The sequence below is a fragment of the Vulpes vulpes genome, chromosome 8 (assembly GCF_048418805.1).
Source record: "Vulpes vulpes isolate BD-2025 chromosome 8, VulVul3, whole genome shotgun sequence".
NCBI classification, from domain to species: Eukaryota; Metazoa; Chordata; class Mammalia; order Carnivora; family Canidae; genus Vulpes; species Vulpes vulpes.
Window position 1 is genome coordinate 41,437,491 of NC_132787.1, and position 14,000 is coordinate 41,451,490.

Here is a 14,000-nt window from a genome sequence, read left to right on the forward strand (position 1 = left end):
CAGTGGTCATAGTTCTAAAGGTCGAGATTTACGGGGAGGGGGAACAGCTTGACTGGAGAGGTAGGCAGTCACAGGATGCCAGAAAGGACTGGGGCTCCTATGCCAGCTTGATGAAAATCCTGTTTTTAGGTCACTCTTTAGTCTGGTTTGAAGCAGAGGGGTGATGGAGATAATCTCTGGGGTCTCTACCTGGCCTTTGAAGACCAGGACAGTACCTGAAATTCCTCCCACCTGTTTGTATTCTTGTGCCTCCTCAAACAACAGAGGAGGTGGGAGGAAACTAATTCCCAGTTGCATGTGTCTTTTTTCTAGTGCCCCAGACAGAGCAACTGCAGAGTGAACTGATGCATTCAGTGATAATCATGATCCAGGAGGATCTCAAACCAGTGAGCAGAAGGGCTGAATGTTTGGGCTGGGAGGGTAATTGCTTTCTTGAGACCTTGAACTTGGGTAAAATGGTGAGGGGACAGTGGTTCGTGGATGAGGAGAGAGGTAAGGAATCCCCTTACTAAACCCCTCCTGGCCTCACACTCTGCCCATGGGTTCCATTTGGGCTTTTCAGAGCCTGAGGAGGATTTAAGAAGTGGACAGGTAGTTCCAACCTACTTGCTGAGGCTTGTCGGTGGGGACCCAAAGCTCTAAAGAATACTAATTCTGCCCCCTAAATATTCAATTTACTTGGAGAGGGAAGACCTCAAATGTCATATCTAGGATGGGGTCTGAGAAGCCATATTTTTTACAAGCTTTGCCAGCATTGGAGGCATCAGAGACGGCTCCCAGCTCTGAATCATATAGGACAGGGAAGAGAAGAGCAGTGGTTTAGGGTGCCAAGTGGACAACAATGGCATCATCCCTAAAAAGTCCTAAATCTTCAGCAGGTTGGCAGAGAGACTGAGATCTTGAAGGCCAGGCCCTCAGAACTTGTGGGATTCATTCCTGGCTTTTCTATGAAGGCCAGAACTTTTCCTGAACTCTGATCTCTCCCTACCCAATCCTTCTGCCAAATTCTTATCTTAGTTGTGGTGTGGGCAAGCTCAGTGCTTACAGTTCTTCAGGAGGATGGAAGGAACTGAAATGGGCTAGAACTTCAGACTGGAGTAGGGTGGTCAGGTTCAGTGGCTGGTGAAGAGTCACACTGGGCTTGAAGTTGGGAGATCTGAGTCCCTTGAAGATACCCCTCACCTGCTCTGGTCCTCTGCATTCTCACCTGGAACATGAAGGGCCATACTGATGTGTCTTCCTATCTCACCCCCACAGGTGCAGAAGGCCCTCCTGAACTTCATTGAGATGCTGGGCCAGCATGACTACTTGGCCTTGCCCCAGGGGAACTTCATCATCAACTATGTCATCAGGCTCAGCAAGTCTGACTGCTCAGTGAGCAGGGGCCAGGCTGGGAGTGGTCAGAGAATGGGAGCAAGAGAAGGGTGGGCTTGGGAGCAGAAGGGAAAGAAGAAAAGGACATGGTTGGCACAGTGGGAAGGAGCTTTGGCATCTAAAACTCTGAGTCAGTGGAGGCTTTGTACCAGAAGACTCAGCTAGCACTGGTTTCAGAGTTAAATCTTTCCTTTTCTTGGGGATCCCTGGGTGGCTCAGCAGTTTGGCTCCTGCCTTTGGCCCAGGGTGTGATCCTGGAGACCCGGGATCGAGTCTCACGTTGGGCTCCCTGTATGGAGCCTGCTTCTCCCTCTGCCTGTGTCTCTGCCCCCCCCACCCCGTCTATCATAAATAAATAAATAAATAAATCTTTAAATATATAATAAATCTTTCCTTTTCTTATTCCAGAATGAAGAGGACATCCAAATTTTGTGTTCCAAAATCCTACAGATGGTACAAACAGCTAGGGTCAAAGAAGCCTCTCCATTTCCTCCTTCCCGGGCTGCCCAGATCACTACCTTGATCCCCAGATTGCATTCTTTCTGCCTGCCCCTCCTCATCCCCCACTCCGTCTAGCCCCCGTACTGTCCTTTGCATGCTCCCCACCTCCATCTGTTCCCACTCAACTGCCTGGGGCTCCTCTGAAAAGTGGCTCAGTGGAGCAGGGGATCACTGGATAGTAGACCTGGAAGCCTGAGCCTGGGTCCTGCTTGGCCAGTTTCTGGCTATAAAATCTTGAGTAATTTGCTCTCCTGTAAAACAAAACAAAACAAAGCAAAACAAAACAAAACAAAACAAAACAAAACAAAACAAAACACCAGCAGGTGATTATCCACCCTGCCTGCTCTTGGCAACCTCTAAGGATTCTTGGAGACTCCTATGAGTTGTTGTATGGGTCAGAGTTGAGTCAGGGGCTGTGGGAGGAAAAGGACAGCTGCGATTTATTCTTCCCAGAGACTTCCTCTCCCTCTTGGCAAACTGTGTCCTGACCACTACCATGTCTTCTGCCCCTGCAATGTTCCCTAGTGGAGGCGATTACAAGTCACACAATTCCAAATTTCAAGAAGCCCTCTATTTGATCATATCCTTCCTGCTGTAATTTTAATCAGGACATTGGTTATGTTTTGCCAACATGAAGTAAAAAGGAAGAGAGGGTGAGAGAGAAGGGGAACTATGAATGGGATGGGGGATAGGCTGTGCTTATAGGTCTCAAATGACCCTCTGGGAAAGGAAGACAAAGCCACAGGGCTGGAGAACTTATGGTGGGGGCTGATTTGGAGCTTGACGTTGAATCTCTTGCCACATCTGCCAGGTGTCCTTGCCCAGACTGATCACCTTGGCGTGCCAACCCAGCAACACCTTGGCCTTTGTGCTGCTGAGTAAGACAGCTACAAAAATGGCTTTGAGGGCCCGGTCCCAGGGCCAGGTGCCCTACCTCAGCAGCTTCCACCTGAGCCGTAAGTACACAGGTGCGGGAGACTGTGGAGGGGGCCAGTTGCCACAGGCAGGAGGGTAGAGTGGGAGGCAGGCTGAGACTCAAAGGGATAATGGGTGTGGGGAGAAGGTACAGATCTGCTGTGGGGTGGGGGTGCGGGGGTAGGCCATGGCTGTGAGCCTGGGCCAGGGTGGAAGAGGAAGGCAAAGGGTTGGGGCAGATGCTTGATGCCATTTGGCCCTTCACATGGATGAAAAGGGGATTCCTCTGGGAGGGAGCAACCCCCCACACAAATCCTTCTTGCCTTTATTCCTTGTCTTGAAACACTGGAGTAGAGATAGAAGAGCTTGGTTGTTAATTACAAAGTAATGTGCACAGATGCATTCCTGACCCTTAGCTCTTCCTTCACCCCAGCTCTGAGCCTCACTTTGTGCTCACCCCATCCCTGACCTCCGGCTCTAGTAGAAGTCAGAGTTGGGGTGAAGAAATCTGTTTGGCACATTACTGGGGCTGGTGCTTGTGTGTTTGGAAAATAAGCATTCTTTCTTAGGGTTTAAAAGGAGGAAAGGTAGCCAATTACTTTCCCAGTGTTGAGAGTTCTGATTATAATCAATGTGAACAATAGACATTTAAAAGATGGACCTAGGATTTTCAAATATGAAAGGCTATATTGGATAAAATGTGATTACAATTTCTCAAAATAGTGGGAAATTCTTTCAAAATACAGACTAATAATAGAATGCACTCACAAGTAGTGACCATTTACCATGCTTTGGCAGGACAGTGCCCTTCTTCCCTAGTTTCTCAATTTACTTAAAATTTTTTTTTATTGCAGCATAGGTAACATACAATATTTTATTAGTTTCAGGTATACAGTGTAGTGATTTGACAATTCTATACATCACTCTATGCTCACTATAAGTGTAGTTACCATCTGTCACCATAAGTATCATTACAGTATTGTTGACTATATTCCCTATTCTATACTTTTCATCCCCATGACTTATTTATTTTATAATTGGAAGTTTGTACCTCTTACGACCCTTCACCTATCTTGCTTATCCCTCACCTCTAGCAAGCACCTGTTGTTCTCTGTATTTATGATTCTATTTCAATTTTTGTTTGTTCATTTGTTTTGTTTTGTAGGTTCCACATATAATTGAAATCATATGGTATTTATCTTTCTTTGTCAGGCTTCTTTTACTTAGCATAACACCCTCTAGGTCCATTCATATTGTCATAAATGGCAAGATATCATTCTTTTTTATAGTCAAGTAATATTCCAGTGCCTGTGTGTGTGTGTGTGTGTGTGTGTATGTGTGTGTGTATACACACACCACATCTTCTTTATCCATTCATCTATTGATGGACGCACAGGCTGCTTCCACCTCTTAACTATTATTAATAGTGCTGTAGGGATGCCTGGGTGGCTCAGCAGTTGGGCGTCTGCCTTTGGCTCAGGGTGTGATCCTGGAGTCCTGGGATCTAGTCCCACATCAGGCTCTCTGCAAGGAGCCTGCTTCTCCCTCTGCCTATGTCTCTGCCTCTCTGTCTGTGTATTTCTCATGAATAAATAAATAAATAAAATCTTCAAAAAAAATAGTGCTAAAAATAGTGCTGCAATAAACATAAGGGTACATGTATCTTTTCAAATTAATGTTTTTGTTTCCTTGGGTAAATACCCACTGGTGGAATTACTAGATCATATGTGATTTCTATTCTTAGGGTTTTTTTTTTAAAAAAGATTTTATTTATTTATTTCATGAGAGACACAGAGAGAGACACAGAGGAAGAAGCAGACTCCCTGCAGGGAGCCTGATGTAGGACTTTATCCCCGGACCTGGGACCACAACCTGAGCCCAAGGCAGATGCTCAACCACTGAGCCACCCAGACTTCCCTATTTTTAGTTTTTTTGAGGAAACTCCGTACTGTTTTCCATAGTGGCCGCATCAGTTTGCATTTCCACCAACGGTGTATGAGCATTCCCTTTTCTCCATATTCTTGCCAATACTTGTTTTTTTTTTTTTGTCTTTGATAGTAGCCATTCTGACAGGTGTAAGTGTTGTGTGTGTGTGCATGTATTTTATACTGAAAATGGTTTGATTTTAGGCTAAGTCATAATGTCACAATCCCTATGGTAATAGCACCAATAATCACTCTCCATTTTGCTTTTTCTCCTCCCCTGAAGAATGGATGGTGGGCTGCTGGGTGGGTTGGGGGTTGGGCATTCTGGAGCTGGCATTGACTCTGTCCTCTTCTTTTATCCTCTCTTTGACTCAGCTACCCAATTCATCTCCCCACAGAAACTCCTGACTCATCTTGTGGTAAGTGATGAATGTACAGGATGAATACTACCCATCCATCCATCCTTCCATCCATCCATCTATCCATCTATCCATCCATCCCCTAATTCCACGAATAACTGAGTACTATTCTATTCCAGGCATTGTGCTGGGTATGGAATAAAGAGTGGGGCCAAAGATCAAAGGGGCTTTGGGGAGAGGTGATCAAAGCCAAACAGCCTGGAGGGGGGAACTGGGAGCATAGTGCTGGGGCCTGAAGATAGGGCAAGGGTAAGGTAGGGTAAGGGGGAAGGCCTGGCCTGTCTCCTATGTGGCCTTATTGTGATCTGTTCTCTCTTGATTTTGGACAAGTCCACATGCCTTTCTGGATCTCTGATTTTCTCAGCAAGTATGTTCTGAGTTTCTGTGTTTACCCAGAAATTATTTTCTAGACATTATGAACACTTGGAAAGACAAGGTGTAGAACTGCCCTTGAAGTGTTCACAGTCTTAGTGGGGAAGACAAGCCTGGCCATAACTATCCATAATGCAGTGTGATAGATGTTAGAGGAATACACAGATTGCAATGGGATCTTGGAAGAGCAAGGGTCTGACTTGGTCTCCAGGAGTCAGAGAGGAGGCAACGTTTTGAGAGCAGCTTGCAAAACATGTAGGACCTCACAGGTGGAAAAGAATGGGAAGGGTCTAAGCTTCAGCTCTACCATTCTATGGATTTGTTCTAATTTTCTTCCTTCTCTTTCCTTAAATCCTTTATCTGCTTCCTGTTCACTTTTCTTGTTTCTTAGGTGCTTTCTGTGAAGCCCTATAGAGAAGGGGAGTTTGGTGTAAGCTCTCTAAGGCTACTATATGCCCTGCATCCTATCACCTCCTTGCACCCCATTATCAACTCAAGCGTGGGCCAGCTGTGGATGAAGAAGATCCCCCAGATGTTGCAGATACTGGATGGTGAGGTGTTGGCTGAAAGGTGGGAGGAATGGAGCTGGGGCAGTGGGGCACACTCCAGAAAAGATGAAGTCCCAAGGTGCAGAATGGATCTTCCTTGGGGTGAGGAGAACTGGGATCAGTCTCTGTCTTTCTGAGATGCCATTTGGATAGGTCTGCTTATTCGGACCATGTTCTGCACTGAGCAGATATGAAGTACAGAGTTCTGTGACTCCAGAGGTCTCAAAACACCCCCTTCTTGTGGGCAGAAAATCAGGAAAGAGTGTGGGCCTTGGAACCAGAGAGACCCAGATTTGTATCATTACTCTAAAACCTGGCAGCTGGGTGTGTCTGACCTTTGAAAAGTCCTACTTTTCCTACTTTTCCTGGAGCCTCTGTAAAGTGGGAGAACAGTTATCTTGTAGGATCATGACGAAAAAATAAATGAGATTATGGGCATAAAGCCCCTGGAATAGCATTTAAATGTTGGTTCTTTCTCCCTAGCTGGGGGTTTCTGGTAGGGCAGATCCCCATACTCTCTCCTTTCCTAGATCACACTGAGAAGAACCTGAATCAGGAGGAGTGGGAGGACAGGCTGCTCCAGGTGCGTACTCTAAGAGACATACCTTTCTCCATACTTGCTTTCTTTTCCCTCTTCAGGTCCCTGAGGGAGAAGAGGCCCCAGACCCCCCTGAGACTAAGACATGATTGAGGGACCTCCCTACTCAAGAGACTTCTTTCTGGGCACCCTTGACTCCTGGCCTCTGCATCAGGATCTTTGACTATATCCTAAGCCTTAACTTACCCTCCACACCCTCAAAATCCTACTGTCAAGAGAGAGGAAGGGAATGGGGCCATAGCTATGTGTCCTTGGGCAAGTCATTTAGCCTTTGCAGGCATCAGCTCCTTCATCTGGAAAAATGGAAATAATTCCTCCCAGAATTAAATAGGATAACATAGGAGAGGGAGAGCCTTGTAAACTGTAAAGGGTTTCACACATATGGTTGGTATTACCATCATTGTCACTATACTGCCATTCTCCAGCCCTGACTAACCCCCTTAGGTACTTCAGATCTTCCCCATTTCTTGAGCTGTTTTTTCATATTTACAGACCATTTCCCCTTGTCTTTTGCTTCTTTCTGACCCACTTGCATGAGGCAGAAAAGCCTGGCCACTGTTCTCTGTGGTCCTCTTCTCCCTTTCTCTTACTCAGTTTTCAAGTCAGTCATTAGTGGCCATTGATGATGACAGCTGGCTGGAGCAACTCATCAAGGTTGTCTTGGAGAGGATAAATTATTTCAGCGATGATGAGGAGAAGGTATGTGTGTGTGTGTGTGTGTGTGTGTGTGTGTGTGTGTGTGTATGCAGGTGGGGCATACCATGCAGCCGGGGGTGGTAGTTGCAAGGAGGAAAATGGGAGTGAAGGGTGGTGTCGAGGAGCTTGGTGGGCAAGGAATACAGAAATGTACTTGAAGTACAGGTCTTGTGGGAAAAGCCAACCCATGTTTCTGGGCCTTGGGGAATGGAGAGATGGGGAGGACAAGGAGCTGGTGGACACACAGGAACAGCAAAAATATTGATGTCTTACATTTGCTTAGAGTTTTAGATTTTATCAAGAACTTTGTCATCTGTTGTTTTAACTGAGCCTCCCAGTAATTCAGAGGTCAAATAATAGAGCTGGTACTTGGGTGCAGTGGAAAGATTATTGACAGATCAAAAAGATTGAAACAAGTTAGTCCAAAGTAATATTTGAGGGAATACCACAGATTAGGGACTGTGTGTGATGTTGGCACTGCAGAGTTGACTGAGGAAAAGGGGCTCCTTTGCTCACAGAGCTCAAGATCTGTGCTGGTGAAGGCTTTGTTCCCATCCTGGTTTTTCCTGTGCTCCTGGTGCAGTCTGGGTCGAGTGTCTTAGCCTTTGTGAGATTTCAGTTGCCTTACTCGGGCAGTGGCAAAAACAACTTCTATTTCACAGGAGAGTGGATGAGGATAGACAAAGATATCTGTGAAAAATACCAAGTAACCAAGACAGCTCATTGTCCCTATTCACAGATGGAGAAACACAATCTAGAGGATTCAGAGTCTTAAGCAAATTATTGGTAAAGTTAGCACCTGAATTCAGGTTCCTTGATTTTTTTATCTTGTTTTCCTGTCACTGAGCAACACTTAATTTGGGCTTTGGGATATCTCCCAGGGAAGAGGCTTTATTTTGAAGACTGATTATTAGTTCTCTAATTACAAACAAGTATTTATGAAGCACCTGCTATGTGCAAAGTTTTATAGATGGCAAAATGAAGCAAGCAGGAATTCTGATTTTATCAATTAAATTATTAAAAATATGTACTAAATGCCCACACCACAGCAGGCATGGAGCAGGCACAGAGCACTCATGTAAAAGACACTGACTCGACCTTCAGGAAATCACTGTCTGCTTGAGTGAACAGAGGAGAGAGTGGACAATCATAGTAAGTGTCAGGATTGGAATGTGCACTGTATGCTTAAGAGCATAGAGAAGAGCTGTTTACTTAGCCCGTGGGGGCTGGCCAGACCACTTTCTCAAAAGTGGTCTACCATCTCTGTTTGCTCAAGACTGTCCTGGTTTTAGCTCTGAAAGTCCAGCATACTAGGAAATGTCTCAGTCCTCGGCAAACTGGGAAGATCAGTCACTCTACAGAAGAATTAATAAGTCTGGGAAGCTGAGTAATCTGCCAGCTAAGCAGTAATTTGCTAGCTAAGCAGAGAAGCAGGTGATTTAGGTCAGGTTTCATAGAAGTAGAGCCCAAGGTGGGATTCCTTGCCAAGTGATTTAGCAAGAAGGTGCTCTCAGGAGATGCTGTGATTAAGTAAAGGAAGGATGATAGGAAGAGGAGAGGCTGAGCAAGGGAGACCTGGATGGAAACTACACTGCAGAGTCTATCCTGCTTAAAGACAAGTAAGGCAGGGGGGCTTTTGTACCTCCCCACCCTCCACCTCTCTGCCACTGCTCCAGGCTCCCATGGTTAGTATGGGGCAGGGATAGGAGAGAGAAGAATGTAACTCTCAAGTATCTCCAGGCAAGGAGGCCTGAAAAGGCTGCCAGGTGGGCACTGCTCACAAGGGTACCTACAGCCAGGGAAGGGAAAGAAACCTCGGGTCTGGACAATGCATCTACTAGGGGAAGAAAAGGTGCCCAACCAGCAGGGGCTTCTGGGGGGAGAGTTGACACATTCATTGAACACTGGTATACCCTGTTTTTCTACTGTGTTAGCACTGGAGCAGAGCAATGAACAGCACATACATTGCTCCTGAGCTTTATTCTCATTGGAGATAAGAGATTGGGTCAAGTTAGGAACTAACAAACACATAAACAAGATGACTAGTGATTGTGATAAAGCTTTGAACAAGAGAGGCAGGACGGTGAACTAGAGAGGAGCTTAGTTGGTTACAAAAGGCTCAATGAACTAGGGTCAGAAAGATGAGAGTGAGACAGCATTTTGAAGAACCCAAGGAAGATTCCAGACAAGGGAAACAGGAAATGCAGAAACCCTGAGGTAGGAAAGTGTTTGAGTACATAAATATGGATATTACAAGGTAGACAGGGCAAGGCATAGTAAACAAGGATAAAGGTTACTGAAATTCAGAAGAGGGAGAGATAAAGATTACATAAAAATACTTTTTTGATTATGCTATTTTGATTTTAAAATTATGCAAATTTAAGGAACTGTTTCTAATGTTAATTTTTTCAAGTGAAGCTGTGTTATTAAAATTTATTTTACCTTTTATTTTTTTTAATTACTTTTTTTTCAAGTGTAACCAACATATAGTGTTATATGCATCTCTCAGTGCTCATCAAGATAAGTGTACTCTTAAGTCCCCCCACCCACCTCCCCTCTGGCAGCCATCAGTTTGTTCTCTGTATTTAAGAGTCTACATTTTGTTGGTCTCTTTTTTCTATGTTCATTTGGGTTTCATTTCTGAAATTCTGCATGTGAGTGAAATCATATGGTATTTGTTTTTCTCTATTTCACTTAGCATTATACCCTCTAGGTCCATCCATGTGGTTGCAAATGGCAAGATTTCATTCTTTTCTTTCTTTTTTTCTTTCTTTCTTTCAAGATTTTTATTTGTTTATTCATGAGAGACAGAGAGATAGAGAGAGAGAGGCAGAGACACAGGCAGAGGGAGAAGCAGTCCCCATGCAGGGAGCCTGATGTGCGACTCAATTCAGGAACTCCAGGATCAGGTCCTATACTGAAGGCAGCGCTAAACTGCTGAGCCACCCGCCCGCCCCCCCCCCCCCCCCCCGGGGTTCCCAATTTCATTCTTTTCAAGGCTGCATAATACCCCATTCCACATCTTTATCCATTCATCTATCAATGGACTGGGTTGCTCCCATATCTTGGCTATTATAAATAATTCTGCAATCAACATTAGGGGGAATATATCTTTTTGAATTAGCGTCTTCATTTTCTTTGGGTAAATACCACATTACAGAGTCTATCCTGCTTAAAGACAAGTGAGTAGTGGACTTGCTGGATTATAGGGTTAGTCTATCTTTAATTTTTTGACGAATGTCCATACTGTTTTCTTTCTTTTCATGATAGTCATACAGAGAGAGAGAGGCAGAGACATAGGCAGAGGGAGAAGCAGGAGCCCGATGTGGGATTCGATCCCGGGTCTCGAGGATCGCGCCCCAGGCCAAAGGCAGGCGCCAAACCGCTGCGCCACCCAGGGATCCCTCCATACTGTTTTCCACAGAGGTTACACCAGTTTGAATTCCGACCAACAGTGCACAAGGATTCCTTTTCCTCCCCATCCCTATAAACTCTTGTTATTTCTTGTGTTTTTTATTTTAGCCATTCTGACACATGTAAGATGTGTCTCATTGTGGTTTTGATTTGCATTTCCCTGATAATGATGTTGGTCATCTTTTCATGTGTTTACCCACCATATATATGTCTTCTTTGAAAAGATGTCTATTTGGGTCTTTGACTATTTTTAATTGGATTATTTGCTTTTTTGGTGTTGAGTTATATAAATTTTTAATATACTTTGGATATTAACTCCTTATCAAATATATCATTTGTAAATATCTTCTCCCATTCAATAGGTTACATTTTTGTTTTGTTGATGGTTTCCTTCACTGTGCAGATTTTTATTTTGGCGTGGTCCCAATAATTTAATTTTGCTTTTGTTTCCCTTGCCTGAGGAGACATATCTAGAGAAATGTTTCTATGGCTGATGTCAAAGAAATTACTGCCTGTGTTTCCTCTCAGGAATTTTATGGTTCCAAATCTCACATTTATGTCTTAAATCCACTTTGAGTTTATTTCTGTGTATGGTATAAGAAATGGTTCAGGGGATTCCCTGGATGGCTCAGAGGTTTAGCGCCACCTTCAGCCCAGGGCATGGTCCTGGAGTCTCAGGATCTAGTCCCACATCAGGCTCCCTTCGTGGAGCCTGCTTCTCTCCCTGTCTCTCTGTGTCTCTCATGAATAAATAAATAAAAATATTTAAAAAAAGAAAGTGGTTCAGTTTTATTCTTGTGCATTAGCTATCCAGTTTTCCCAACATCATTTGTTGAAAAGACTGTCTTTTTCCCATTGTATATTCTTGACTCGTTTGTCATAGATTAATTGACCATAAAAATGTGGGTTTGTTTCTGGACTCCCTATTCTGTTTTATTGGTTTATGTGCCTATTTTTGTGCCAGTACCATACTGTTTTGATCACTACAGCTTTATTTTTTTTTTTAATTTTTTTTTTATTTATTTATGATAGTCACAGAGAGATAGAGGGAGAGGCAGAGACACAGGCAGAGGGACAAGCAGGCTCCATGCACCGGGAGCCCGATGTGGGACTCGATCCCGGGTCTCCAGGATTGCGCCCTGAGCCAAAGGCAGGCGCCAAACCGCTGCGCCACCCAGGGATCCCCTCACTACAGCTTTATAGTAAAGTTTGAAATCTGGGATTGTGATACTTCCCGCTTTGTTCTTTTTCAAAATTGCTTTGGCTAATTCAGTTTTTTTGTTTGTTTGTTTGTCTGCTTTTTTGTGTGTGATTCTATACAAATTTTAGGATTGTTCTAGTTCTGTGACAAATGTTGTTGGTATTTTGATGGGGGTTGCATTAAGTTTGTAGACTACTTTGGCTAATATGGACATTTTAACAATATTGGTTCTTTGGATCCATGAGCATAGAATATCTTTGCATATTTGTGCCATTACCATGATACCAAAATTAGCTAAGGGCATTATAGAAAAAGAAAACCACAGGCCAATATCTCTGATGAACATAGATGCAAAAATGCTTAGAAAAATGTTAGCAAACAGAATCCAAAATCATTCACCATGATCAAGTGATATTTATTCCAGGGATGCAAGGGTGGTTCAATATTCACAAATCCATCAACATGATGTGTCACATTAATAAGAGAAAGGATAAAAACCATACAATCATCTCAATAGATGCAGACAAAGCATTTGACAAAGTACAACATCCATTCATGATAAAAACTCTCAAAGTAAGTTTAGAAAGAACATATTTCAACATAAGAGAAACCATATATGATATATGATGGCTAACATCATACTCAATGGTGAAAAACTGAGAGCTTTTCCCCTAAAACCAAAAACAAGGATATCCACTCTCACCGCTTTTATTCAACGTAGTGCTGGAAGTCCTAGCCACAGCAATCAGACAAGAAAAAGAAATGAAAGCCATCCAAGTGGGCAAGGAAGAAGCAAAACTTTCATTATTTGCAGATGACATGATCTTATGTATAGAAAATCCTAAAGACTCCACCAAAACATTTACTGGAACTGACAAATGAATTCAGTAAAGGATACAGAATTAATATACAGAAATATGTGGCATTTCTTTTCACTTAATGAAACATCAGAAAGAGAAATTAAGAAAATAATCTCATTTACCATTGCAAGAAAAATAAAATACCTAGGAATAAATTTAACCAAGGAGGTGAAAGATCTGTTCTCTGAAAGCTATAAAACACTGATGTAAGGAACTTATTTCCTAGCTGGAAATGAGAAGTATGGGGATCAGAGTAGTTCCTAAAGGGATGATCCATATCCTAAGAGGCTGAGAAATTAGAAATACAGCTTTCTCTTACCTCTAGCTTCAGGGATGCAATGGTGGTTCCTTTGCTTACTGAGCCCATACTCTGTAGGATTACTGCCTTATCCAGATTTCCCCAGAGAATAGGAGGTCCAGTGTGGAGGATGGGGCAGTGAGGAAGGTGCTGGCTGAAGTTTCAAACAAGTTTGGGAAATGGCTATCCCCCAAGCTACCTTAACTTCATTCCAAGCTATGCATGACCCTGCACTTTCACTTCTCCTAGGCTTTTCTATATAAATTCTTTGGATTCACCCTGCGGACCTCAAGGAATATGACACTGATAAAGATGATGATCTCTTCCATCCTACAAACTGTCCACGAAGAGCTGCAGGAGAGGGAGGTGAAGTGGAAGAACTGGCAAAGGAGAAACATTTTTCCTTTAAGACACAGGATGACAAAGTAGTTAAAAGCTGAGACCTGGCAAGCTAGACAATCTGGGTTGGAATTCTAGCTCTGCCACTTTTAGTGTGCCCTTGGACAAGTTATTTATTATTATTATTTTATGTTCTGAATCATTTTAGGAAGTTGCAGTCATGATGCACATTTACTCCTAAATACTTTAGGGTATACTGCCTAAAAATAATGATATTCTCTTACATAATCAGAACACAGTGGTCAAAATTAGGACGTTAACATTGCTGTTGTACTATTATCTAATTTATAGACCTAATCAGAAAATGGCCAAATGCCCTACCATTGTTTTTTTACAGCAAAAGAAAAACATTTTTTCCCCCTCCGGTGTGGGATCTAATTTAGAATCAAATAATGCATTTAGTTAACATTTATCTTTAATATATTTTTTAAAGGTTTTATTTATTTATTCATGAGAGACACAGAGAGAGGCAGAGACACA

General features: G+C 43.2%; 1 protein-coding gene across 1 annotated transcript in view; it reads left to right on the forward strand.

Annotated features, from left to right (window-relative positions):
* The window catches only part of LOC112917399 (maestro heat-like repeat-containing protein family member 1), a 67,193-nt gene that overhangs the window by 13,026 nt on the left and 40,167 nt on the right, over window positions 1–14,000 (forward strand). The window contains exons 11-19 of the mRNA XM_072766247.1: window positions 313–386; window positions 1,258–1,374; window positions 1,783–1,827; window positions 2,687–2,843; window positions 5,091–5,134; window positions 5,898–6,057; window positions 6,585–6,637; window positions 7,247–7,351; window positions 13,371–13,487. Coding sequence (XP_072622348.1) covers window positions 313–386; window positions 1,258–1,374; window positions 1,783–1,827; window positions 2,687–2,843; window positions 5,091–5,134; window positions 5,898–6,057; window positions 6,585–6,637; window positions 7,247–7,351; window positions 13,371–13,487 — 872 coding nt within the window. The remainder of the gene's footprint in view (window positions 1–312; window positions 387–1,257; window positions 1,375–1,782; window positions 1,828–2,686; window positions 2,844–5,090; window positions 5,135–5,897; window positions 6,058–6,584; window positions 6,638–7,246; window positions 7,352–13,370; window positions 13,488–14,000) is intronic.